General features: G+C 58.4%; 2 protein-coding genes across 7 annotated transcripts in view; one reads left to right on the top strand and one right to left on the bottom strand.

The window, feature by feature from the left end:
- LZTS2 (leucine zipper tumor suppressor 2) overlaps nt 1–7,172 on the top strand; it is a 10,532-nt gene extending 3,360 nt beyond the window's left edge. For 4 of the 6 annotated variants that reach the window (XM_045568596.1, XM_045568595.1, XM_045568599.1 and 1 more), the window contains exons 2-5: nt 2,530–2,979; nt 3,610–4,272; nt 4,791–5,048; nt 5,832–7,172. In XM_045568596.1, the coding sequence (XP_045424552.1) occupies nt 2,572–2,979; nt 3,610–4,272; nt 4,791–5,048; nt 5,832–6,515 (2,013 nt within the window). In that variant the 5' untranslated portion in view covers nt 2,530–2,571 and the 3' untranslated portion in view covers nt 6,516–7,172. Of the gene's footprint in view, nt 1–23; nt 2,980–3,609; nt 4,273–4,790; nt 5,049–5,831 lie in introns of those variants that run through there. The other 2 variants (XM_045568600.1, XM_045568598.1) reach the window with 2 other exon arrangements.
- Nucleotides 7,166–26,777, bottom strand: PDZD7 (PDZ domain containing 7). The gene is given in 18 exon segments (XM_045568594.1): nt 7,166–7,802; nt 7,804–8,174; nt 8,573–8,673; nt 8,987–9,574; nt 10,083–10,154; nt 10,312–10,403; nt 10,539–10,630; nt 13,672–13,847; nt 14,407–14,454; nt 16,414–16,611; nt 17,064–17,459; nt 17,867–17,927; nt 19,094–19,241; nt 19,465–19,641; nt 20,115–20,289; nt 20,621–20,761; nt 24,676–25,066; nt 25,877–26,777. Coding segments are annotated over 17 exon segments (3,084 nt in total). The 5' UTR covers nt 24,902–25,066; nt 25,877–26,777; the 3' UTR covers nt 7,166–7,780.

Here is a 26,777-nt window from a genome sequence, read left to right as displayed (position 1 = left end):
GCCTGGGGCGCCCCCAACTCTGCGCGGTGGACTCCAGCGGGGAGGCCGCATTCCACAGCTGCCCCCACTTTCTGGAAGGGGGGGTTGGACTCTTGAGGGTGGGTGGGGGCTCCCGGCCTCCTGTCGCGGAGTGGGGAGACCCCAGACTTGATCCCGCCTGACTGCTCCTTGGAGTTCGGGTCGGGGGGAGACTTTCCTCAACTCCTCAGACCCCTCTCTAGCCCGGGCTGAGTCCCAGCCCTCAACTCTCCCCAGCCCACTAAAAGGGAGGGGTCTCCCGGCCGGAGTGATCGCTCAGGGAGTGCTGGGGAGAATGAGGGGTTCCCTTTTCCCACAGCCACAGACGCATTTCTCAAAATGGAGCCTCCACTTGCCCCTCCTTCTCTCTCGGCTCCAGGAGCGGGAGCCGGCTGGCTGGGCCTGGCCTTCCAGACGCCTGGCTCTGGCTCCCTGGGTGTCTGGCTCTCAGGGCCCAGCTTTATGGCACTCTGGATTTAGGGCCCCTTGGCTTGGTGGGCTGCAGGAGCCCTGGCTCACTGGGTCTGCCTGCCTGTCTCTCCTTGTCTGCCTGACCCTCTAGGCCCCTCTGAGTCTTTGTCTCTTGTCTTTTGGGTCCCTGTCTTTCTCTGAGTCTGTCTGTCTCCTCCCTTCAGTTTTCACTCTCTGTGCTCACTGAAGTGGGGAAATGCAGACAGAAATGCCCCTAAGAAGTCCCTTCCCCACTGTTCTCTCCATGCCCTGGAGTGGCCGTGGAGAGGGGAGAGGAGGGGGTTCTCTATCTGCTTTGCGCTGCTCTGGCTGGGGTTTGTGGGTGGTCTCAGCTCCCAGCCCTGCAGAGGGGCCTGTGACTGCTCCCTGCACACCACTCACCCCTTCCCCTAGCTCCCAGCAACTCCTGCCTTAGTCTGGACACTTTCCTGGTGCTGCCTGGCTTTCGACTTGCGAGAGGAGGAGGGGGGTGGACTTAATGGAGCACAAACAAGAATGAAGGGGAACAGATCAGGCAAAGGAATCAGATGATGTGTGTCTCACCTCTCCCCACACAACAGAGAGTGAGGAAAAACAGGCTCCCACTCACCCGCTGGCCTGCACACCCCCAGGCTCCCACCCACTCCCACATGTGTGCACACTTCTCTGTACACACTTGTACACACTCACCTTCCTAGCCACACACTCGTGGAAAGTACACACATAGGAATTCACACATAAACTCATGTTGACGTGAATGTGCTGATGCCTCTATCCAAACATATTTTCTCCTATGTTCACATTACCACATGTTACATGTATATGCATTTGTAACTATCATATTCTTTCTAGTAACCACCCCGTTTACCCACGTTCTTTTGTAAGATACACACATACGAATTCACACGTGTTCATGTATATATGAATGTACTGATACATCTGTTCAAACATACATACACTCATACACGTTTATGATGTTTTCCAACATTTTAGTATGCACACAGTGTTCATTTTCATGCTACTGTGCATTTAGTCACGCACAATAAGTACATGCACACACTCCTACTCCCCTGCAGTTCTCTGTCCACTTCTTGGCCCCTACTCTGCTTGATGACTTCAGCAGATGCCTAAGTCCTGGTCATCAGCAGCCTCAGGACTGGGGAGGGAGTTCCGGGTGGAGGCTTGCTGTCCCCTTCCAGGAAGGAGCAGGGCCTGGAGAGTGGAGCCCTCTTCCCTGGGCTCCGGGTAAGTGAGGTCTTGGAGCAGCTGCTGGAGGTGGGGTTTCCACCTTCATCTCTTCAGGCTTACTTTGGGGACCATCTAAAGCTGGAAGGTGTCATAGAGGTTGGCAGTGGGGCAGGGCCTGTGTAGGCTCATTTAGGCCCGACTGATTGGATGTGGAGAGGCTAGGAGTTGTCATGGAAACAAGCATCCACCTCTAGGAAGCGGGAGACCCCAGAGGGCACCGGTGGACTCCCTAAGAGCTGTGGGTTTCTTGTTTGGCCAGATGTACCCTTGCCGCCTCTCTGTCTGGGAGAAACTGAGGCCCAGTAGGGGAAGGCAGGGCACTGCCCAGCCTTGGCTCTTTGTTCCCTAATTACCATCTGAGTTACTGATTGCATCCCTGAGGTTGCCTCTGTCTAAACTGCCCTGTAATGAGGCCACCTGTCCCAGAGGACCAGGGACCTGTGCCAGGAGCTGGTAGAGAGGGCTCCCTCCCTAACCTGAGTCCTGTCCTCTTTGGACTAGGCTTGGGCCTGGGCCTCTGCTGCCAAGGGGCCCTGCATAACCCCCCAGGCCTCCCACTGCTGTCATCTCTGCTCAGTGGGCTCAGTGCTCAGTCCTGTTCAGACCAGAGTTGGGCAGTGGTCTAGGGCCCAGAGAGAACTAAAGTTCATGCCAGTGCTTGGAGGGGGAATCTTGAGCAGGATCAGGGCTTGTTACTGATGGCAGGGTGGTATTTGGCCTGGATCAAGGGGTCAAGACAGGGACTCGGGCCGGGCCTTGTATAGGAAGGGGGCTCCAGGTGGAGGGACTCTGATACCAGTGCCCTGCTCACAGGTTGCCTTGGAGGCCCCTGGCCAGGCCTGAGCCTCTGCTGCCATGGCCATTGTGCAGACTCTGCCAGTGCCACTGGAACCCGCTCCTGAAGCTGCCACTGCCCCGAAAGCTCCAGCCATGGGCAGTGTGAGCAGCCTCATCTCAGGCCGGCCCTGCCCTGGGGGGCCAGCTCCTCCCCGCCACCAAGGCCCGCCTGGGCCCACCTTCTTCCGCCAGCAGGATGGGCTGCTTCGGGGTGGCTATGAGGCACAAGAGCCACTGTGCCCAGCTGTGCCCCCCAGGAAGGCTGTCCCGGGTACTACCTTCACCTACATCAATGAGGACTTCCGGACAGAGTCACCTCCCAGCCCAAGCAGTGATGTGGAAGATGCCCGAGAGCAACGGGCACACAACGCCCACCTCCGTGGCCCCCCACCAAAGCTCATCCCTGTCTCTGGAAAGCTGGAGAAGGTGAGGACTGGCTCTTCCTTAGGGACCTGGGTAGAATCAAGACACCCCCCCCCCTTGGGAAGCTGGAATTTGGAAGCTTATATAGAGGAAAGGAGCGTGGGCTCCAGATTCACCAGACCTGGGTTCTAGTCCCAACTCTGCCTCATTCTGGCTGTGTGACCTCAGGGTATTCACTTAACCTGTCTGAGCCTCAGTTTCTATATCTGTGAAATGGAAGTAATAGGTCAGCCCTCATAAGATTGATGTGAGAATTAAATCAAACAATGCTTAGCATAGTGCCTGACACCTAGCATGCACTCACTAGATGCTAATTGCTTAAATTATTGTCATTCTGCAATAGCTATGCATTTGACTTTGGGCAAGGCCTTTCACCTGGCTAAGCCTCCATTTCCTCATCTGAAATATGGGGACAGTGATAGTATTTTGCTCTTATGGCTGTTTTAACGAGTAGAGATGAAACTTTCAAAGCACTTCACATAGAGCTGACACTCACGGCGGCCTTCTGCCGGTGGTAGCAATTGTTATTAATATGTGGGGACTGGGGACCCCAGGTGGGAGGGCAGGGAGTATCATGAGGCCTTTGCAGGATTGGGCAGCTCACTCCCAGTGTCACATGGCACCTCATTTCAGAACATGGAGAAAATCCTGATCCGCCCAACAGCCTTCAAGCCAGTGCTGCCCAAACCTCGAGGGGCACCATCCCTACCTAGCTTCCTGGGTCCTCGGGCCACCGGGCTATCTGGGAGCCAGGGCAGCCTAACGCAGCTGTTTGGGGGCCCTGCCTCCTCCTCCTCTTCCTCCTCTTCCTCCTCGGCTGCTGACAAACCCCTGGCATTGAGTGGCTGGGCCAGTGGCTGTCCATCAGGAACACTGTCCGACTCTGGCCGAAACTCACTGTCCAGCCTGCCCACCTACAGCACCGGGGGTGCTGAGCCAGCCGCCAACTCCCCAGGTGGGCACCTGCCCTCCCACGGCCCTGGGCGGGGGGCACAGCCCGGGCCAGCCTGCAGGGCCCCTACTGGGCCCTCCCACTCAGACAGTGGCCGCTCCTCCTCCAGCAAGAGCACAGGCTCCCTGGGGGGCCGCGTGGCTGGGGGGCTCTTGGGCAGTGGTCCCCGGGCCTCCCCTGACAGCAGCTCCTGTGGGGAGCGCTCCCCACCGCCCCCACCCCCACCACCCCCTTCGGACGAGGCCCTGCTGCACTGTGTCCTGGAAGGAAAGCTCCGTGACCGTGAGGCAGAGCTTCAGCAGCTGCGGGACAATCTGGACGAGAGTGAGGCGTCCATATGCCAGGTGTGGTCAGCGGCAATAATGGGGAATGGCATGGCAGAATGTCCCAAGGCCCTGGGAATCCAGGGGACATTTCTGTTTTGGGGGGAGGGTTGGGCAGTTGCAGTCGAGGAGCCCCCATTGTTTGGCTGCCTATAGAGTGGGAAGGAGCCAGAGTGCATGGTTCACACGTGGCACTGCCATCTGCTGTCTTGTGGACTTGAGCAAGTTACTTAACTTTGCTCAGCCTTAGTTCTTCGTCTATAAATGGGGGTACTTCTGGCTCCATAGGGTTATTGTGAGGATTAAATAAGGCAAAGGGTACAAAGTGCTTAGAAAACTGCCTGGCACCTAGGCAGTGCTATGTAAGTGCTTGCTATTATTATTGTTGTTGCTTCTGTTGTCATAAAAGTAGTTGCTATTGTCATAATTATTGTTTAATGGCATCCGCCCTCCCCAGGCCCAGGGCAGTGGGCCACCAGGACAGTCGGAGTGGGGTTGGAGGAGCTACCCAGGACCCGGGTCTGCCTTGTCACCCACAGGCGTACGAGGAGCGGCAGCGGCACTGGCAGCGAGAGCGCGAGGCCCTGCGAGAAGACTGTGCGGCCCAGGCGCAGCGGGCACAGCGGGCCCAGCAGCTGCTGCAGCTGCAGGTATTCCAGCTGCAGCAGGAGAAGCGGCAGTTGCAGGATGACTTTGCCCAGCTGCTGCAGGAGCGTGAGCAGCTGGAGCGACGCTGCGCCACCTTGGAGCGGGAGCAACGGGAGCTGGGGCCACGGCTGGAGGAGACCAAGTGGGAGGTGAGCCAGAATAGGAGGGACAAGGGAGCAGGGTCACACAGGGATGAGCCCTGGCAAGAGGGTCCTAGCCACACCCCCCTCAGCCTGCCACACCCAAAGGACCCCCCCTTCCTCAACCCTACGAGATGAGGATCCCCCTTCTGCTGTCCCTTTCTAGGTGGGGGTCTCCTTGTGCCTCCACGTGGCCAGTGCCATGTGGCCAGTGGCACTCCCGTCCCCCCACCTTTGAACCAGTAATAACGTAATGCTTGCTGTGCTGCAGGCACTGTTCTAAGTATATCACATATTAATCCTCGTAGCAACCCTATGAGGAGGGCACTGTTAATACCCTTTTTATAGATGAGGAAACTGAGGCCTAGAAAGGGTGGAGACCTGGATCACACCTAGCAGTGGCAGAGCGAAGATCTGAGCCCAGGCAGTCTGGCTCTGATGTCTGTGCTCTTAACCGAGACACTGTAGTGCCTCTCAACTGTCGGCGTGGGCACTGCCCGCCATTGCTCCACTCCTGCAGCACCTGTCACCACCCAGTCCCCAGGGCTAGGTGGTGCTTCCACAGTGTCTTGTGGTGGTTTAAAGACATGAGCTTTGCAGGAAAAAGATCTCTGCTTTCCGCTTTAGCCACATACTAGCTGTATGACTTTGGACATGTCACTAGACTTGCCTCTGTGTCCGTCTGTAAAATGATGATGATGGAAGCTTCTCTGCCCAAATGCCTAGCATGACCGGGGCCCATCCCCCAGGAGAACCCTTCTCACCACCCTTCCCGACTACCTCCCACCCTAGGTGTGCCAGAAGTCAGGTGAGATCTCCCTGCTGAAGCAGCAACTGAAGGAGTCTCAGGCAGAGCTGGTGCAGAAGGGCAGCGAGCTGGTGGCCCTGCGGGTGGCGCTACGGGAGGCCCGAGCTACGCTGCGGGTCAGTGAGGGCCGGGCGCGGGGCCTCCAGGAGGCGGCCCGAGCACGGGAGCTGGAGCTGGAGGCCTGTTCCCAGGAGCTGCAGCGGCACCGCCAGGAGGCCGAGCGGCTGCGGGAGAAAGCTGGGCAGCTGGATGCTGAGGCGGCCGGACTCCGGGAACCCCCTGTGCCACCTGCCACCGCTGACCCATTCCTCCTGGCGGAGAGTGATGAGGCCAAGGTGCAGCGGGCGGCAGCAGGGGTTGGGGGCAGCCTGCGGGCCCAGGTGGAGCGGCTGCGGGTAGAGCTGCAGCAGGAGCGGCAGCGGGGCGAGGAGCAGCGGGACAGCTTTGAGGGGGAGAGGTTGGCCTGGCAGGCGGAGAAGGAGCAGGTGATCCGATACCAGAAGCAGCTGCAGCACAACTACATCCAGATGTACCGGCGCAACCGGCAGCTGGAGCAGGAGCTGCAGCAGCTCAGCCTGGAGCTGGAGGCCCGGGAGCTCGCCGACCTGGGGCTGGCCGAGCAGGCGCCCTGCATCTGCCTGGAGGAGATCACTGCCACTGAGATCTAGGGCCCTCGCGCCCCGCTCTGCAGGGAGCTCTGCCGAAGACGGGCAGCAGCTGGCGTCCATTCAGGCCCTGGATCCACTGAGGCTCCCCAAGTCTGAGGGCCCCACAGCCACTCTTCCCCCAGGATCTGCCAAGAGCTCAAGGTGGCCCTGTGACTTGGAGGAGCAAGAATAGACCCTTCGAAGGTCCCTGTGTTCACTGTCACCCAAAGGCTCCTACTCACTCTACCCATTTCGCTCCCCACTGCTGCCAGCGCCACCCTGCTCACCCAGACACCTCCAGCCCACTCCTGCCGGGGAGCTGGGAAGAGGAAGGGACGCCGTCATCTCCACATTCTCCCCAACCCCAAAGCCAGAGAGAGCCAGACGGCACCAGCTGCTCCAGATGTGCCTACCCCCACCCTGCCCACATTGGGGGACAGGGCTGGGACTTGGGTCTGGCCCCCAGGTTCCAGCTCTGCAGCCTCTCTCCTGGAGTGAGGGGGCTGAAGTCAGACCAAAGGAAGAACTCAGAAATGTCTTGTTTATTTGTTTGTGACCAAGCGGCCCCTCCCTTCACCCAGGTTTATGGCCTCGTTTTCATGTGTATATTTTTCACACTGTAAATTCTTGTACAAACCCAAAGAAAACATTAAAAAAAATCTTTTTGTTTAAAAAAAAGTGTGCTGGGTAAAGATTATGGGAACTTGTTTGACCCCTGTCCCCTCTTTATTTGCTGGCAACTCCCTTGCCCCTCATAGAGCTCTTATGGAGAGAGAGGGTGATAGGGGAAGGAAAAATCATAGAAAGTAGAAAGTCTGAGGTCCTAGTGGACCCCAACATGAAATGGTCTCTTGGGGTTCAAGGGAATGAATAGCCTTTCATCCTGTCCCTTGCACAGAATGCTGCTGGGGGCTGGGGAGTGTGTGCATTGACCCTTTGAGGGCCCTGGGAGTCCATGTCCCTCAATATTTGAGGGAAATCAAAGGGGCATCATGAAAAAGTACCCACCAATCCCAGGCTCCAGATATTGGGTTTCTCAGCCCCTTTCCCATCTTGGGAGGTTGGGGAGCAGTGAGTGTGGGTTACACAGGCTGCCCGCTAGCACCTTGTCCTTGGACACTAAGGCAGAGCCTTAGTGACAGCTGAGGAGAGAAAGAAGTAGGGAGATGAGAGCCACCAGTGTGGAGCTCAGAGTGGGCAGGACAAGCAGAAGGGGAAGGTTCCTGCGTCCTGAGGAATTTAGCAGGTACGGCCTAGAGATGCTGGGGGTCAGCAGGAGTCTGAGGTTAGTGGGAAGGGTCATGGGGTAAGTGGCGAGAGCTTGGGGTGGGTATCAGGACTCTGGAGGGTTAGAGAGGGGACTAGGCTGGGAGTGGGCTGGAGGAGGCCAGCATCTGTGGGAGGGGGCTGGGTATTGGTGGAAGGTTCTGGGTGCCAGGGGGCAGGAGCCTCAGTAGCATCACAGGCTTGGGCAGGGGAATGGTCAGCAGGAAGGTGCTGGTCAGGGAGGGCTGATGAGTCAGAGGGTAAGGGTTTCGGGCTGGGCCTGGGGACCCTGACCACAAGCTCCATGGGCTCCCGAGCCTTGTTTCGATAAGCCCGACGGATGGTATCTACTGCTCGCTGGTGGGTCACCTGCTCCAGGCTCTCTCCATCCACTGCCACAAGCTCAAAGCCAGCCTAGGATGGGGTGGGAGAGTCACCCGCACTACACCACTCCACCTGAAGGCAGTGTGTCCTCTCACCTCTACCAGCTAGGACACGCCTCCCCCATCTGGGTGGAGGGGATGGACAATGGGACTTTTGTGCCTGGAGCCGTTGGGGGCAGGGTGGGGCACAGACAAGGGCCCTTTGTCCCTTGGGGCGTGGGGTGGAACAGGATGGGCCGGCCTCAGGGTCGGGCTAGCATGAAGGGACAGATTTTTCCCTAGGCCTGCTGATCCTGCTCATCTGAACCCCCTAACCCCAAGCCTCCTCCCACAGCCTGGTCTAAACATGTCTGGCTGGAAGGTGAGCATGTGCCAGCCCGGCCTCCTACCATGCTCCCCCAGGAGTGGGCCTGGGCGCTCTTCACCCACCTGCAGGGCCCCACTGAGGAAGGCGGCCCCCCCGGGGAAGACCTTCTCTATCTTCACCATGGGCTGCACCTTGGACTCAATGCCCCCGGAAATGCTGATGCCTAGTGAGGGTGAGAAACTGTGAGAGTGCAGCACACCCCAAAATGCAAGCTCCGGGACAAACCTAGGGCCCCATCCCAAAATCCAGGGCCCCCAACTTTTCACACACCCCCAGATTCTGTTACTACTCAAATCTTACTCTAAGATCCTCCAGATCCCAACCCTCTCAAATCTAGACCCCCCAGCTATACCCCAATACTCCAGATTCTCTTCCTAGGCCCAGGCCCCTTAGTCACACCCCAAAACGAAGCCCACCAACCTCCTCACTCAAATCCCAGAGTCCCCCCTGCCGGCCCCAGTCCCACCTGGACTCACCCAAGGACTGCTTCATCTTGGACAGCGTGACTGTCCTCAACTCCCCACTGGGGGCCTGCGTGGCTGCCTCCTCCACTGTCCCGCCAGTTCCATTCTCGGAGGGCCCTTGCCTGCCCCCCACCTTGGCTGCCTGCCCATCCAGAGGTCGTGGCAGGGGGGGCCTGGCCCTCCGAGGCTTGTGGCAGCGCCCATTGGCCATGCTGGGGGTGGGGATGGGTGCCGGGGATGGGGAGCGCCTGCGTCCAGGGGACTTGCCTCGACCCCGGCTGCGGCTGTGGCTCTGGGCCCGGCCCTGGCTCTGGCCCTGCCCGGGACCCTCTAGGCTCAGGGGCTCTGTCAGCAGCCAGTTAGGCCGTGGGGGCCAGGGAGCCACGAGGGGTAGCTGGAGAGGGGGTGTGCAGGTGCTTCGGCGGGGGGCAAAGGCATCTACTGGCACGTCTTGGAGAGGGGGGATCCCTTTATGAGAGTGGCAGGGGGCAGGGGCACTCAGAGAGACCTTGAGGCCCCCCAGCTGCTCCCTCAGCTCCCCGGCATCGTCCTCCTCTGAGAAGCCGTTTGCGGGCAGCAGGTAGAAGCCTCCGCGGCTGTCTGGGGAAGAAGGCCAAGGTCAGGCTGCCCGCCCCTCCCTCGTCACCCAGAGCACCTTTCCAGCCCCAGACCCTGCCAGTCTGTGAGAGGCCAATGTGAACCAGCCTGGGCTTTCCCAGGCCCTACTGCAGCGGGGACATGGCCCCCTGGGGCAGAAGGACAAATGCATTCTATTATAATGGTATTTTAATACTTTCTGCGGTAATAGTTACAGTTCTATTTTAATATACCTAAGAAAAAAATATTACTAGCACACCAAACAGGTAACTTCTCAGAAATTATTGCATAGAATGAGACTAGATGTTAAAAGTGAGTAGGTTTCAAGCCAGCTATTAAGTAATGATATAGAAGGTGAGCAGATAGGATAGAAACGGCTCTGGCGGGTGAGGGCTTTCCTTCAGGGACCCACAATGTGTCCCCACGTGGGGGCTGGGACAGAAGGCCCATCCTCCCTCCCCAAGTCTCCCCAGGCTTGTGCCCCTCCCTGGGCTGTGGGACTCTGACTGACCAGGCACAGGGGTGATGAGGTGACGCTTGGGCGGTGTGTCCTGCCGGGCAGGTCGCAAAGCAGGAGGCCGGACTGGTAGGAGAGAAGAACAGGTCAGAGGCGAGGCTCCCCGCCAGGTTCCCTGGCGGACACGGCTCCAGGGGCTCAGGCAGGCTCTGCCGTGAGATCCCACCCTGTCCCCACGGGCTCAGGATGCGGACGTCCTGCCTCCCCCGCCCCAGCTGCTGACCTGCCCTGCTCTTGAGGGCCTCAAAAGCCTCCAGCTCCACGGGCATCACCATGCTGTCAAAGCGGCCCAGGTCCGTGGGGGTCACCACACTCCTGGGAGAGGACAAGGGGAAGGGGGTGGGCAGGGGCTCAGTTCTGCTGCCGGGAGGAACTTCAGCCCTGGGGAGGTTGGGGGAGGTATTAGGGATCCCTTTCCTGCCTCCAGCCCTCCTCTCAGCCCCTCCCCACCTGATGTCCCTCAGCAGCAGCAGCTTCTCAGGCCTGTCGAGAATGGCCAGCAGGGGCCTCACCAGGTCTTCCACGCCACCCTCGTGCACGTACTGCAGATAGAGGCACCACAGGTCAGACAGCTGGGGGGACTTCCTGAGCTGGGTGAGGGGAAACGCCAGGGCCTGAGGGGCTCTGGGAGGCATCCATGCCTTAGGAAAAGTTCACTCCACCCCCAGGCTGTCCACGGGAGGGTCTTATCTTGGTGACTAGGTAGAAACCTACAATAATAACGACCTGTAGTAAACAGCAACAATAACCGTTTGCGGACAGGCACTTTTCTAACTAAGCCTTTTTCATATGATCTCTTATTTAGCAACCACCCTGAGAAATGACATTAATTATTCGTGTTTTACATATGAGGAAACTGGGGTTTAGAGAGGAGGACTTTGTTCAAAGCCACGCAGACTAGGAATCGTGAAGAGGGATTGGAACCTGAGGAGTCTGGCTCTTGCCTGCTCTGGTGCCGGAAAAGGATGTGCAGGGAGTGGACTCTTCTCCCCACCCCCGCCTCCCAGGCAGAAGGAAGGAATTCGAGCCAAACACTAGGCTGCGGGCCTGGCGGGCCCAGCATGTGTCTGCACACAGACCTACAAGCTAGGCTTCGCTCAGGGCTGGAATGGGGGCCCTGGGGAAGAGGGGCTCTAGGGAAAGCCTCTCCAGTCAGTGTCCTGGGGGGTGTGGAGCCCCCGGCACTGCTGGGATGCCACCAGCCACACCCCACTCCTTCTGAAGACCTGAACGCTGGAAGCCACCCTACTTGGACAGCACGCCGCCCCCTGGTGGCGAGAGGGAGACTGATTCAGGGACAGACACACACACAGAGAACATCTCCTGTGGGCATAGACACAGATAGAGCGTGCCCTGGCCGTCAGAGGGAGTCATCCATAAATATCTAGAAATAAATAAAATACAAACCGCGTGGCCCTAAACCACACATAAGTTACAGGGACTCACACATCCACATATCAACAATATACTCCCTTTGTCTGAAGAGAGATACATCCATTGCTCAGAACCAACCACATACGCGCACACATTTCGAGTCCACAAACCTGCATTGAGCATCCACTAAGAGCCAGGCCCTGTACCAGACAGTGGCGACACAGCGGTGAAGACCCTGTCTCAGATCCTCAGGAACTGAGTCTAGTGAGAATGAGGGGCAGATGAGTCACCTACCCTAGTGAGCTACAAACCACTGGCAACGGGGCAGAGGGAGTCTCAGAGGAAGGGAGCATCAGAGCGGGCTTCATGGAGGTGGTGGTATTGCCACTGATTCTTAGAGGATAGATGCAGGGAACAGGAGGAAAGTACTCCCGGAGTGGTGTGGAATAATGAGTAGGTAGAGGTTTCACTTGGCCACAGGGTCCATGAAGAGCCTCCATGCAGGGCTGTGCAGGTTGGAACTATCGTGCAAGCAGCGCGCCCAACAGTGGTGCAAGTTCAGAAGCTGTGCAGACCTGCGCCGTGGCCGCGGGAGAGCTGAGGTTGGTGGGTTAGGAGTCAAATCAGGGAGGGCCTTGGACGTGAGGGCAAAGAGCTTGTCTTCTATTCTGCCAAAGACACTGGTCACTAGGTGGCTTGGGGAATGTAAAGCGACAGGAGAGGGGATGTGTAACACTTGGTCTGGTGGCTGTGGGGAGACGGCTCAGGGAGGAGAGAGGGGAGGCCAGGGGCTCAGGGCCACACATCGGAGTAACTAGGGGAACCTTACTAATCACTCTGGCCAGGGCTCCATCCCGGAGTCTGATCTCTGGGTGTGGGTGGGGCTTGGGCCAGGTTTGGGTGGTACCTGGAGCCCCGCAGGTGTTGAGAGCACAGTGAGAGGAGGCCTGGCTTGTGCAGGGGAGGGGAGTGGAGGGGTGGGGAAAAGGAGCGGGCCAAAGAAACAGACACAGAGCGCCACCTCGTGGCCACATCTGGAGTTGCAGGCTCACTGCAGGCTGGTACCCACAGGCCCACTCAGCGCCGAGAGCCCAGGATGATTGACACCGGTGAGTTAGCCCAAAGCCCCTTAGCTGCCCCCTAGCTTGCACTCCCTCTGCAGCTCTGCTGTGAACCAGGCCTTGGTAAAGGGATGCGTGAATGACCGTGTCTCAGTCTCCAGGTGACAATGCACGAACACACTCATGCACTAGCCAGCCACTCGCACGCTCACACAGACACAATCATGCAGTCATGTTGACACAAACCAGGTACCCCAACGACACACCAGTGCACAGCACATGAACATACAAAACAGTCCCCCGCTAAACAAGGCGGGGGTGGGGGGAAGCCACAAACGGTATTCCGAGACCCCTCAGCTGGCCCTCACACACAGCGCGGGCTGACGCGTGTGCTCACAGGAAGCCCACCGCAGGCCGCCACGCAGGTTTGCACGGGCTGTGAACCGCACACCTGGGCTTTCCTGAGACAGAGAGATAGGCGGGGACCTTCCAATCCCCCCAGAGGGGGCAAGCTGCGCCTCCACAGCCTCCCCAACTTCAGGCTCCAGGGACTCCTTCAAACCCGACTCCCCCACCCTGGAGCCCTGTGGTTCTGCTGGAAGTCAAAGGGCACCGAGAACAGTGTAGGTGTTGGAGGGGACTGAGTGGGGCCAAGGATTACCTATGTGGGCAACAGGGGAGCGGCCTGGCATGAGGCCAGTCCTGCTGACTGACCCAGGAGCAAAAGGAGGCATGGGGGGACAGCGGGGGCTTACTTAGAGAAGACAGAGGCAGGTGACTGCAGGGACTCTTCCCCCACTCATCACCTGTCTGGCTTTTTCTCTCCTCAGCTTAAATATCACCTCCTCCAGGAGGCCTTCCCAGACCGCACCACCTAATGTGTGCCCTCCAGTTGTCTTCTCATGCTCCTTCCCTTCACAGCACTTCACATGACTGTCACCATGGGTGTTTAGGTTCTAGTCACTGTTTATCTCCCCTTCCTAACTGTGCGCTTACTGAGGGTGTATGTGACAGGAGTGACTTCTGCTTTTACTGACCATTGGCTTCCTGTCATCGAGCCGGGATACTGGTCAGCGGACAGTGGCCTGAATGAATGAAGGGCTGGGTGACTGACTGACCATGTGCTGGGGGGCAGGCTGAAGGCTTACCCGGGAGCAGTGGCGGGTGACAGCCAGCACCTCGTCATCAGTCAGCAGCCGCCGCGCCAGGTCCTGGATGAGGGGCCGTCGGCTCTCCCAGGCCTGCACCCACTCATCCACGCCGGGCAGCTGGCTGGAGGGGCTCCCGGACCTGGCAGAGAGCAGGGCCCGGCCCCTCTCCCGGTCTACAGGGCAGGAGCAAAGGGTGTGACGGAGGAGCCAGGAGCCATTGCAGCAGGGCAGGGACCTCCCTCGGCAGGTCAGGGTCCCGAACAGGCTGGCTGAGAGGCCCAGGCACCCAGACGGAATCCCAGCCCTGTGCTGCCTACTGTGGTCTTCCATGGCGGCCTTCCCACCAATGGAGTGCCAACCCCTGCCCCCCCAGCCCCCAACGTGGACCCCGTACCAGTCTGCTCCTTAACAGAGGCTTAGCACAGTGCCCCCTGGGCCCCCTGGGCAGGCGCTGTCATAGGGAGTCTGTTCCCATTGGAGTCCCAGCACAGGCTCCCTCATGGCCCCAAATCTGTCTTTGGGAGTCCCAACCCAAGCCCCAAATACACCCCCTTTTCCTAGTAAGCTTCATCTGATTCTTTTAGCTGCCCCAATAGGCACCTCCCCAGCTGCCTGCTCCCCATGCCTGACCCCAGCTGAGTTTAGTCCAAAGCCACCCAGCTGGCCCCCCACACCATCCCCATCCACTGCTCCCCTGTAAACCAGGCCCTGGTAAAGGGATGCGCGAATTACCACGTCTCAGTCTCCAGGTGACAAACTTCTGCACGGGCCCCACGCCCCCTGCATGAAGAAGAAAGAGGCTCAGCTGCAGGCTCTGGCCCCCAATCTGAAAATGGGGCTTGGAAGGGCTCAGGACTGGTGGAAAGGGGGGATTCAGGCCAGAAGTAGATGGGACGGGGGGCAAGAGGCCCAGCCATGAGGGGCTTGGAGGTTGAGCTGAGGCTAGGGACTCGCTCCATAGGCAATGGGTAGCCAGTGAAGGTTCTGGATCAAGAGAGGGTACAGTCTGAGCTCTGCTTGTGCAGATTCACTGGAAGCAAATGGGTGGAGGGAGGAGCCTTGAGGACTGAGCTTGGGGGTCACCTACCTTCAGGGGACAGGGGAAAGAGGAGCCTTTGAAGGAGAGAGTGGCCAGAGAGGAGAGGGAGAACCGGGAGAGAGCAGGGCCCTGGGAGCTGTGGGAAAGAGAGATGGTTGAGGGAGAGGGGCTGGCCCGCCCGAGTTTGAAGGAATTTTCTCTCCCATGGGACTGTCACCCTGAGACCCCAGAACATCTGACTCCAGGGTAGAGCGGGGTCCAGCCCCTTATCCTCTGGTTGTCTTTGCCCACCCGACATCCATTCTCCCTCTGGAAACAGCACCCTGATTTTTCCCTGTGGAGTCCCCTCCCCCCATTCTCAGCCCATGTACTCCAGGGTGGGCACAAGCCCCAGGCTGGCTAGTGAAAGCACCTCTCTCTGTCCCACATCACAGTGACTTGTTCAGCACGGCATGGGACCCTAGCTGGGCCAATGAGGGCCCGTCCTGGGACTTCTGCTGGAACTGTTTAAGAAGCTCTCTTTGCCCTGGAGTTGCTAAGCAATGGTGGCCACTTTACGTCCAAGTTGGCAAAGCCCACGTGATCATGAAGCTAACCCATGGGAAGATGGAAGGGGACAGACATCTGCTGATATTGTTCAGACCTTTGGACCCAGCTTAAATCTGTAGCAGAGCCAAGAAGTGCTTTTTTTTTTTTTTTTTTTTTTGAGACACAGTGTCACTTTGTTGCCCGGGCTAGAGTGAGTGCCGTGGCATCAGCCTAGCTCACAGCAACCTCAGACTCCTGGGCTTAAGCGATCCTACTGCCTCAGCCTCCCGAGTAGCTGGGACTACAGGCATGAGCCACCATGCCCGGCTAATTTTTTTGTATATATATTTTTAGTTGGCCAGATAATTTCTTTCTATTTTTAGTAGAGACGGGGTCTCACTCTTGCTCAGACTGGTCTCGAACTCCTGACCTCGAGCGATCCACCCGCCTCGGCCTCCCAGAGCTAGGATTACAGGCGTGAGCCACCGCGCCCGGCCAAGAAGTGCTTTTTAAAAAAGCTACTTGGAGTTGAGTTTCTGTCATGTGCAACTCCAAGAGTCCTAACTAACTCAGCCACTCTTGGTCTAGTCTCTGAAACTCACCAGAGAGAGGACAGGGCCTCTTGTGAGCGTCCTTGGGAAGTCCCTGACATGAGTCAGCCTGGGCAGGACCCTTCTGCCTGGGCCCTGACTTAGAAATGGCCTTGCTTAAGGATGCTTCTAGAAATGGGTTGGGCCAGTGGAGCTCTGGCCAGGGGAGGTGAAGCCAAATGCTCTAGGAAAATGTGCCCTGCCACCACCACCATCACCGCCACCACAGGAGCACAGCATCTGATCCCAGCTCTCCTGCTTCCTTGCTGTGCTGTGACTCTAACAGTTTCCCCTTCCGTAAAATGGGGAGATGAGGCGATAAGGATGCCATAACGACCACTACATCTCCGGTGCCAGACAGCGTTCTAAGCGATTTATGTACGTGCATTCACTTATTCCTCACTACTCCTAAAGAACAGGTATTATTACTCCCATTTTACTCCTGAGGAAACTGAGGCTCGCAGGGGTTGAGCGATGACTCACGGCTGGTGAGAGGCAGTGCGGAGTCTCACCCCAGGACTGCTGGGTGCCATGGCTAGCGGACGTCACCCTGCCCTCCTGTCTGATCAACCCAGCACTCACCTTTCTCCGCGTCCGGGCGAGGGCGGGCTTTGGCCAGGCTCCCGCTGTCCAGCGTCCAGGCCTCTCTGCGCCCGTCCCCTGCTAGGCGCCCCTGCCGCCCTCCCTTGAAGAAGAGGTTCATCAGCGTCTTGGAGCGCTGCAGGGCTCCCTTCTCCCCAGGGGACCCCGACTTCTCCTTCTTTCGCTGCTTCTTCTCCTCTGCAGACACGAGGGAGCACCCGGGGGGCTGGAGGGGTGGGCAGAAGGGAAGGACGAGGGCCAGGGGCGTGGGGAGGGGCAGAAAGAAGGGAGAGGAGGTGGGGCAGATAGGATCTGCAGCCCTGCGGGGTGGGAGGGGATAGGGGGCTCTTCTTCCAAATTTCTGACTCCTTCCCGCCACCCCACAGCTGTAGCTACGTTCGGAATCTCCCCTGAGGGCCAGTTGGAGGAGCGGGTGCCTGCAAGAATGCATGTGCGTGTGCGTGTGCGTGTGCGTGTATGTGAACAGGCCTGGGAGCTCCAGGATGGGAGGGGCTGGGCTTGGGCTGGTTTGGAGCCCAGAGTAGGATCTGAGTATATTCTGGGGCTGAGTCAAGGTCTGGGGCAGAGGTCGGGACAGGTTTGGGACCAGGGACTGTGGAGAAAGCAGCAGCCACCCATCCCCCACGTACCGCACAAGGTCAGGTGGCTCTGGGAGCGTGTGATGGGGGGCCGGGGTCGGCTAAGGGCCAGCAGCAAAGCGGTCTTGGGGGACTCAGAGAGGGCAGAATCAAGGCGGCGGGCGGGTGGGAGGCCGTCAGCGCGGATGGCTGTGTCCCTGAGGATGACCGTGGGCCGCACGCTACACCAGGTCTCCACGTGGGCCCCCGCATCAGGCTCCGTCTGCATGGCTGTGTCCGCCCGCCCCCAGCCTGGCCCGAGGCTGCCAGGCTCCTCGGGGCCCAGGCAGACGTCCATGCGGTCCGAGGGCAGGGAGCCTGAGCTGTAAGGGGCACTGGAGGCACAGGAGGAGACACTGGAGCTGCTCTCGGAGGCGGGGGACAGCTGCTGCAGCACCCCGTTGCTCACTGCATGGAGTGGGGAAGGCAGGGCATCTCAGGGGTCTGCCGGTTTGCTTCCGGGCCCTGCCCAGCTTGCAGACCACCCCTGGGCTCAGGGTGGAGGAACGAACATCAGTCAGGCAGCAGCCAAGGTTAGAACCGTGGGGTCTGGGGAACCGGCTGCTCCCCAATCCTGCCTCTGACTTGTTGGGAGACCTTGGGCAAGTCACTTCTCGACTCACCCACTGGGACGCCAGACCCTAGGAGAGCCTGGAATTGGATCTGCAGCTTCTCAGCAGGGAGCCCAGAAATAGCTCTGGGCTACAGGAACGTCCTGAGGGGATCTTGGTCTCCCCCTTTCTTCTTCAGAGATCCTGGCCCCACCCTCAGGTCTCAGCCCTTTCCCTCCAACCTTGGGGACGAGAGCCACTTACGTCGGTCCAGCCAGCAGTACTCAGAAACCATCTCTTTGTAGGCAGGGTACCGGCCGGTCTCCTGGGGACGGAGGGCACAGTAGGCATAGAAGGGCATGGGGGAGTGGAAGAAGGGAGGGCAAGAATGGGGGGCGACAGGACAGGAGTAAACTTTCAACCCCATTTCTCTCCTCTGAGTTCATCATACTCTAGCCTCATGGGCCACTTTATTTCTGAACATGCCAAGTTCCTTTGTACCTCAGGGCCTTTGCACTTGCTGTTCCCTCTGCCTGGATTCTCCTCCTTCCGCCCATCATGTGTCACCTCCTCAGAGAGGCCTGCCCTGACCCCCCGAGCTACAGGGGCCTTTCTAAATCACTCCATCCTGTCTCTCTGTTAGTCTTCTCATAGCATCTGTCACAATCTGCAAGCATAGAGTTTGTCTGTCTCCCCCAGCAGCACGGACTTTGTCCTGTTCACTGTTACAGCTCCAGTAGCTGGCATAGTGGCTGGCACACAGGAGGTGCCCCGAAATATTATTGAATGAATTATTATTGAAGAAGTGGGCAGAGTGGGAGTGAGAAGGGGCATTTGGGGTAATCTGAGAGGAAGGAAAGGGAGAAATGGGATGTGGAAGAGGTGGGAAGTGGAGGTGGGGGATGGCAGAGAGGGCAGTGAACAGCCAGATGGGCGAAGGCTTGGGGAAGCAGAAGGGTAGAGCAGGGGCTGGGATTGGGCCCTGGGGAGAGCGGGGTGTCACTTCCTCCAGGAGCCAGTGTGAGAAGGACCTGATCCTCAGGCAAGGGGGAGACCCACAGGAATAATGAATGCAGCCGCCTCCCCTGACATCCAATCTCTGGCCCCAGCCCTCCTTGCCCTGTGCGCGGGGATGCCCACCACGCAGGTCCTGCCCAAAGCCACTGCTACCAGCTCACCCTTCTGGGCAGGGCATTTGCGCCTTTCAACCCTAAGCCTCCGCCATTCAGAAGAAGGGACACTGTTCTAGCAATCAGGGAGCAGCACTGGAACCAGGCCCTGCTGCTGACCAGCTGAGTAACTGACTGCTTCGTTCCTTTGCCTCTCTGAGTCTCAATGTCTTCTGCAAAATAGAGATGGGAACAATGCCTGCCCTACCATTCACGCAGCTAGGGAAACGCCATAAATTGCGGAGCAATGTTAGATACCAGGGTGGCCCAGGAAGCCCTTCCTCTGGGCTGGCCTCTCCCTGACTCCCAGGGTCCTGCCCACCTTGATGGTTAACATGATGTGCGTTTGGCCCTTGAGCACCTCCACGGCCTGGCTGTGGCTGATGTCATCGAACCGGACACCATTGGCCGCCAGGACCTGGTCCCCCACCTTGATGCCATTCTCCTCGGCCAGCCCACCGTGGTCCACTCTGGGGGCAGACAGGCATCAATCTAGGCCCCTGGCCTGCCCTCCCGCCCCCCATTCCAGATACATCACTTGGACACGGGGATGCCCCAGTCAAGCTCCTGGCCCTTCCTCCTGGTGACCCTCTGACCCAGGCCCTCATTCGGACAGGCAGCTGGCCAGGCCTCGCTTGTTCACCATCCCCAGGTCCCAGCCCTACCCCTTCCACTTCCTGCCCCAGCCCTCACTTGGACACGTAGATGCCCAGGCCAAACTCCTTGCCCCCACGGATGTTGAAGCCCAGGCAGAAGTCGTCGGAGGTTGTGTACAGGTGGACGATGCGCCGCACGCCATCCTCCGAGCTGTTGTCCGACGGCGTTGAGCCACACTTCTCCACCACCAGCCGCCGATTCACCACGTCCACCCTGGGGCAACAGCAGGGGGCCTCGGCTGGGTCTCCATCCACCACCACCCACCTGCCCTCCCAGCCCTGACAACTGCACGGGAAAGGGGGGTTGCCTTTGGGGACCTGCCTGGGCCTGGGGCCCTCAGTGGGACATAGGTTTCATCAAACTTGGGAAACCATCCTGATCACCTTTGTATGGAGCCTCGGCAAGGTGCCAGGAGCATTTCTAATCCTTATAGTGCCCCCATGGGGAGGTGCTGTTATTGTCCCCCGTTGCACAGTGGCAGCCATGGGAGCAGGGCCACTGGTATGGGGAAGGGCTGGACAGAGACACGCTTCTCCTCGTGGCCAAGTCAGGCCTTAGGATCCCCTGTTTCTGGCGCCCAGAGGGGCAGGAAGAGCAGAAGCAGCTTCTGCCAATGGGTTTGGGGGGTGGTGGTGCCGGGTGGGCTGGGGCAAGGCAGGGGCCGGGACAGGGCAGGTGCTGCTTACCACGTGGTCTTCTCTTTGGAGAACTTGATGCCCGGCACACGGCCCATGCGCCGCACCATCATGTGCAGGCGGCTGCTGCCCGTCAGCATCTTCACGGCGCTGCCCATGGTGGTGCTCTCCAGGCTCAGCCCGTTCACCTCCGTGATCTTGTCCCCCACGCACAGGCCAGCCCGCTCTGCACCAGAGGACGGGGGTGGCTGGCATGGGGCACTAGGGGAAAGGGTCTCCAGGGTCACGCTGAGCCTCCCCCATCAGACGGGGCTTCCTGGGGTAAAACTGAGCTTCCTCAATCAGAGTGGGGATCCCCAGAGCAGGGTGGACTGTCTCCTATTAGCCCAGGGATCTGTCCCTTCGTCCCCTCTGCCCTGAGGGTGTTCCCTGTCTCCCCATCATGTCCTCCAGAGCTGAAGACTCTTTCCCCTACCCCTGACAGCAGCACTCTTTGCCCCTCACTCAGGTAGGTGTCACATCCCAAGCCAGGACCTCACCCTAGGGGCCCTGCTCACCTGCGCTGCTCCCCTCCTCCACTTTGCTGACGAAGATGCCCAGGCCGTGCTCCGAGCCCCCACGCACGCTGAAACCCAGCCTCCCTGCTGCACTCTTCTCCACCCGGACTGCGTGGATGATGTCACTTTCGTCACTGTTGGCTGTGGGGATGGGGACATAGGCATGACCCGATGTTCATTCTGGCACAGAGGGACCCTGGGTTCCCCAACTTGGAGCTGGCACAATCTGGGTTGCTGGGCACAGCCACACAGGCACCTAGGGCCCTAAATGGGTCAGAGGGCAGCCAATTTCTAAGTCCCCTCTGGGTGATTTCGATACCACGTGGGAGGGTGTGGGATCAGCGAGAACAGCAGGACAGGACTCCTAATATGGGGGTACATGTGTATCAATGCTTACCAAGCTTCACATGCCCACAGGCCTGGGTAAGCCAAATTCCTAAAAATCCCAGCATTTTTAGGGTCAGAGGGACAGAAAGGAAGGTTCAAGATTCTGTTCTATGTAGGCACAGTTGATGAAGTCTGGGCTCTTCAGCTTGCAGCAGAAACGAGTATATTAACTCTACCTTTAAATAGTTGTAGAGCCATCCTATGGAAGGCTAGATGTTTTTGTCTGTGTAACCCAGAGTGCAGAAGCAAGCCCACATAGTGGAATTAGACAGAGGCAGATTTTGTAAGGAAACACTTTGTAAAACATTCAGCCATCAGACAGTGGGATGGGTTTTCTGGGATAGTGAGCTTCCCATCTGTAGAGGCATGCAAGGTGAGACCTGGTAAATCCCTGTCTGCGATGTTATGGAAGGATCCCTGAGGCCCCTTCCATCTTTAGCCTCTGTGACTCTGGAGGTAAGGGCTCTAGGAATGACCTGGCTGCACGGGGAGAGAAACCCACAATGATAGCACACTGCAGCATGTGCCCAGAGCCCGGGGCAGCCCTCTCCATCAGTCTCGGGGACAGTAGAGGGGGACAGGGTCCCTAGAGGCTGGAGCTGCTCAGAAGGTTTCTTAGGAGACTGAGATGGGTGGGATTTCTTGGGTGGAGGGGAAGGGAGGGCAATGATGAGGAAATGGAGGGAGCCAGGCCCAGCTGCCGGCCCTCAAGGAGGCCTTTTGGGTAGAGCACAGTGAGGAGGCTGCAGGGGTAAGTTGGGTCCCAGGTGAGAAGCTGAGATTTCTTCTTGGGCAAGAGTTACTCTAGAGGTGTTTGAGAGGGAGAAATCTCACACAGACACACACACGCACACACACATGCACGCACACACATCACGCTTCAATTTGATCTAAGAGAAATCAGGTTACAGCGCATGGCCCAGGCAGCTCAGAAGGAAATCCCCAAGGGCGGGGGCAGCGCAGGACAGATGTGAGGGAGCCTGGGGCTCCCCAGCTGATTATATCTACACAGATGTCAGGACCTTTTCAGCCTCAGCCAATGACCCCTTTCCCCTCAGGCCCTCTCTGTGGCCTCCCCAGGGCCCTGGGCGGTGGGAGGTGGGGGGAGGAGGATAATGCCCAGTTTGAAGCTTTGAGCCGAGGAGCTCAGGTCCTGGAAGGTTGGTACATTCTCTACCTCTGCTGCCCCAGCCCAGCCCCTGGCCTCTCCCCTGAGGCAGCCCCAGCAACCCTCTAATTATCTCCCAATTTCTGCTCTCACCCCTCTATCTACTCTCTATGCAGCCACCAGAGCAGCTTTCATATTAGGTCATGCCTTTCCCCTGATTGAAAACTTCCACGCCTGCTCCTGTTCCTAGAGGAACTGCAACCCCTCCCCGTGCTCTGTGGGGTTTCATGGGCTTCATGGTCTTCCCTCTGCCCAGCCCTCTGCCCTCACCTCCAGCCACTCTCCCCTCCCTCGCTGAGGTCTGGCCACACTGACCTCCTTCCGGCTCCCTCTGCCTCCAGTCCCCTGCGCAGATCTCTGCAAAGCCAGCTCCTTTTCCTCATTCAGACGCCACTTTCTCAGAGACGCCTTCCTGGGATCTCCTCCCCTCCTCCCAGTAAGTGCCTATTATAGTGGTTCTCAAAGCGTGGTGCCCAGACCAGCAGCACCTGAGAACTTGTTAAAAATGTGAATTCTCGCACATTCCCATGGACCCACTGAACCAGAAGGTCTGGGAGCAAGCCCGCAATCAATCCATCTCTTAATGGGCTTTCCAGGCAATTGTGATGCATCTAAGGTCTGAGAACCACAATTCTATCATATCATCCAAATGACTACTTCCTTCAGGATTCTTCCTGTCCTTTGTCACTATTTGCTTCTCTGTGCATTATTTATTATGTTTCCTCTCACTTGGCTGTGTGCTCAGTCATGGTAGTTTTTGTCATTCTCTTCCCCTGTATGTTGCACGGTGCTTAGAAGTTAATAAGTACTTTTTGAATAAACAAAATAATAAATGGATGAATGAATGAATGAACTAGGAGAGTGAGGAGAAAGGGCTGGTTTGGATTAAAGGTAATGAATTTTCTTTGGGACCAGTTGAGTTTAAGGAGCTGGTGGGACTTCATGGGACTGATGTGGGTGGCAGTCTCCTCCTTCTCACTGTTTCTCCCTTATCGGCTACTCAATAATAACACGGGGCAGGGGGTCCCAGCTGCGGAGAGTTGGAGGACATTTCTGCTCAGGTGATGGGGAGGATTCTGAGCTCAGAGGCTCCCAGCCCAGGCAGGGTAGGGGCCAGGAGGTCAGGGCAATGCCCTAGTCCTGGTCCTTGGATTGTTGGGCTGCATGGTGGCACCAAGGTGAGGCAGGGGGAGAAAGAAATCATAGAAATTCCAGAAGAGGATCTTTAGGGGGACGGTATAAACAGCTGCTGCATCATACATGGGTGTGGGGGACGTTGAGGGGTACAGCATAGTTCTGTTCTTTCAATAGAATGGGAGGGCAGTGCTGCAGTGCCCCCACCCAATGTTTCCTAGCTCCTCTGGGGACTCCTGCTGCCTAACCAGAATGACAGTGGTGAGTGGCCCTGAGCAGTGCCTTTCTGCTCACCTGAGGGTGAGGCTCACAGTGGTGGGTGGCAGGGGCGAGCAGCCACGGATGGAGGAAAGCCTGCTCCCTGAGCGAGACACCCGACCCCTGTCCCAGCAGCCTCAGGAGGGGAACAGAGCTGCCCAGCTGGTGACCCGGCTGACAAGGGCAGGAGCAGGGCCTGAAAAGTCCAGTCTGGGATCTAGCCAGAGGTGCTACGCTGACTGAGAAAGAGGAGATGAGCTGGAGATATTTATCTGGTCCTGCTCACAGAAAGCCCAGGCTCTGGGGGCCCCCACTCTGCCCCTGACATGCAAGGTCCCATCTTGCTTACCAGCTCTTTGTTGCCTCACATCTGTCACTGCAGACTGTCTCTTAAGTGCTCACCCCACCACGCTCCATGCTTTCACTGCCAACCTTTGTTGTTGAGAGCTCCATCCCACCACTAGCTGTTCTTGTTACTCTAAGTCCTGCTACACTGTACATTGCTGGAAGGTGAAAAATGGGTCCTATTTCTCTCTAGATCCCCCGAAGGACCTACCTAGGGCTGGGGCAGAATCGGCCCCCCTGTTCTCCCCCCTCTTCTAAACATTTGCTGCTCTACCCTCATCCCCCTCTTTCTGTGCCTGAAACCTTTAGTTCTGTCTACCAGCCTGGGCACTGACTCCTCACAGCCAACACAGAGCTGGCCGCACAGTGGACTGGCTGATGGAGGATGTCCTCCTCCATCCTGCTCCCCCCCAAAGAAGACACAAATGAATTTGCAGAGCCTATGGGAGGGAGAGGCCGGTTCAGTGCCCTGCCTTGCTCACTTGGGAGCTAGCATGCCACACACATGCCTTTCCCTGCTGCCATGTCCCTGTCTGCCACTTCTGACCCTTCTACAATCCTAGAACCTTAAAGGATTGTCCTGGAGGAGAGGCAAGGGTAGGTAATGAAAAGTTAATGGGTTCCCAGAGGCCCCCCCACCTTCCCTACACTCCCATCTCTCGAGTTCCCCCACCTATATTGGCTCTGCCTCCCCCTGCTTAGCTCCCACTCTCCTCCACTCCCACCTCCTCATCCCAGGCTAGTGGCTGGGCCCCGCCCGCACCTTCGATGGGGGAGTTGATGAGGATGACACGGCCCATGGGCGACGAGGCTCGGATTCCGCGGGGGGGCCCATTCAGCAGCCGCTGCTGCCTCTTTAGCAGGTATCGCGTTGCGGTGGAGCCGGAGTCGCTGCCCAGGTGGCCTCGGGAGGAGAGGGAGCTCAGAGAGCCGGAGCTTAGGTCTCCTAGGCCCAGTGGGTCAAAGCCCACTGAAAAACCGTGCGCCATGGTGGCTGGGCTGGGGCGGCGCCCTAGAGATTCAGGAGGAACCTGCTAGCTCCAGAGAGGCCAGCTGTTCGTGCTCCGAGCTCCATGAGTCTCCGATGCAGACCTGGGGTCTCAGTAACGCGGAGCCCTCCCTTGCGCTGCCTCTGGGAAGTGTGCGCTCCAGGCCTGGGCGGGGAGGACAGGGATGGGGAGGGGTGTAAATGCTGCCCCTACTGCCCCCCAGTGAGCATCCTGCCCTCCCACTCCTTAGGCTCCCACACCTCTCCCACTCCAGGCCGGAGACTTCCATGAACTTTTGTGGACTTTATACAAGGCAGGTGGGAACCTCTTCTTCACCCCTCATTCTTGTTCTCAGCTGAGTCATCTACTGCGGTCCCCAGTCCTCAGTAGAGGTTGGGATTATTGCGGGACCTGGAGCTTCAAACGGTGACATAATGAGGGGTCAGGGCAGTTCATTCCACCCCCTCTCCTGTGCATGCGCGTAAGGGGTCAGCCGTGGGGGGTTGGGCCTCGCGGGCAGGGCTCCAGGACCTTAGACAGCTGCAGCCAAGGCCCTCAGACATTTCCCGGGGCCCAGGTCGCTGCTCCCGGTCTAAAGAGGTAGTGTGAACCTCTCCCAAGCTTGAGGGAAGGATCTGCTGGGGAGGATCGCACAACATCCCGCGCAAAACCCGGGGCCAAGTCCCTCAGAGCAGATCTGGGACCCAGAATGCAGCACTCAAGCCTCATCTCGGCTCTCCTGAGCCCCCCACCTCTCAAACTCGGCCCCCTCACCTGTTTGCCTGTGTAGTGGCTGCCGGCCTCGCCCGCTCGCGGGAGCCAGCGACTGTCGCAGACTGGGAACCCCGCCCACGCTCCTCCGGGGCTGCGGGAATGGGGCTAGCCTGCGCAGCCTCGGGCTCCTATTGGTTGGTGGGGCCGCCAATCACTCTCTCCTGGCACCTCCCTTGGACGCCCAGGACAGTCTCTCTTTACCTGGTTTGGAGTCGCTGGGTCCTACTCATTCCAGTTCTACTTCTGACGTCCCATTCCATCGCTCCAGCTTAGGGCTTGGGTCTCGGCTCGCCTCGCTTCCGCTAGAACCACGTCTTCTCAGGGCCAAGCCAGCTACTGGGGCTCTTAGAATTGCCACCCCTCGGCCGCCACCCCTAAGGCGTCAGCGGGGTAATGTCATCGGGACAGAACGGGGCTTGAGCCTGCGTTGGCGGCAGGCGTGCTTTGTACGGTGACTGAGTGAGTTGTGTGTGCGTGGCCGAGGGTTGCCTTCCTCACTTGCATCCTCCTCCTGCACCACAAGGTGTCTCTCTGGCCACCCAGTTCCTGAAAGACTGCAGGGCAGCTGGCCACATGACACCAGGGGAGGAAGAGTCCTAAGAATTCCCTTCTGGTGCAATCGCTTGGATGCAGACAGACGTTCCTGGAGTCTTCTGCCCTTTCACATCCCAGCGGTGGGGTTCGGTCTGTGGTGTAGGGCTAGGGGTTGAGAGCATAAGGAGGCTGGGGACACTGGAGCTGGGGGTTACAGAGGGGCAACAGGAAGAGGATTGGGGACATAAACGGGGCACAGGCACTACTGGAACCGGCTGTGAAGGCATGCGAATGCCGCGGTGCTGCAAGAGAAGCTTGTGGGTATGGGGGTAGGTGCCTAGGGGGCCAAACAGGCAGAGCCATTGCCAAGGCAGTCATCAAGTAAACAAACTGGGCAGTAATCCGAGTCCCTCCGGACGCACCTTCAGGGGATCGCCCATCCACGCCGCCCATTTGGGCCCTGCGCACTGAGCATTTTCTCCTTGGGCACCTGGACCCCTTGCTGCAGGGGCTGGGTGCCTCCTGAGGCCCGCCAGGGGACTGCAAGCCAAGGGGGCAGCGGGCGCGG

This window comes from Lemur catta, chromosome 14, assembly GCF_020740605.2.
Source record: "Lemur catta isolate mLemCat1 chromosome 14, mLemCat1.pri, whole genome shotgun sequence".
Lineage (NCBI taxonomy): Eukaryota > Metazoa > Chordata > Mammalia > Primates > Lemuridae > Lemur > Lemur catta.
The sequence above is the reverse complement of the archived record's forward strand: the minus strand, read 5'-3'. Positions and strand labels throughout refer to the sequence as shown.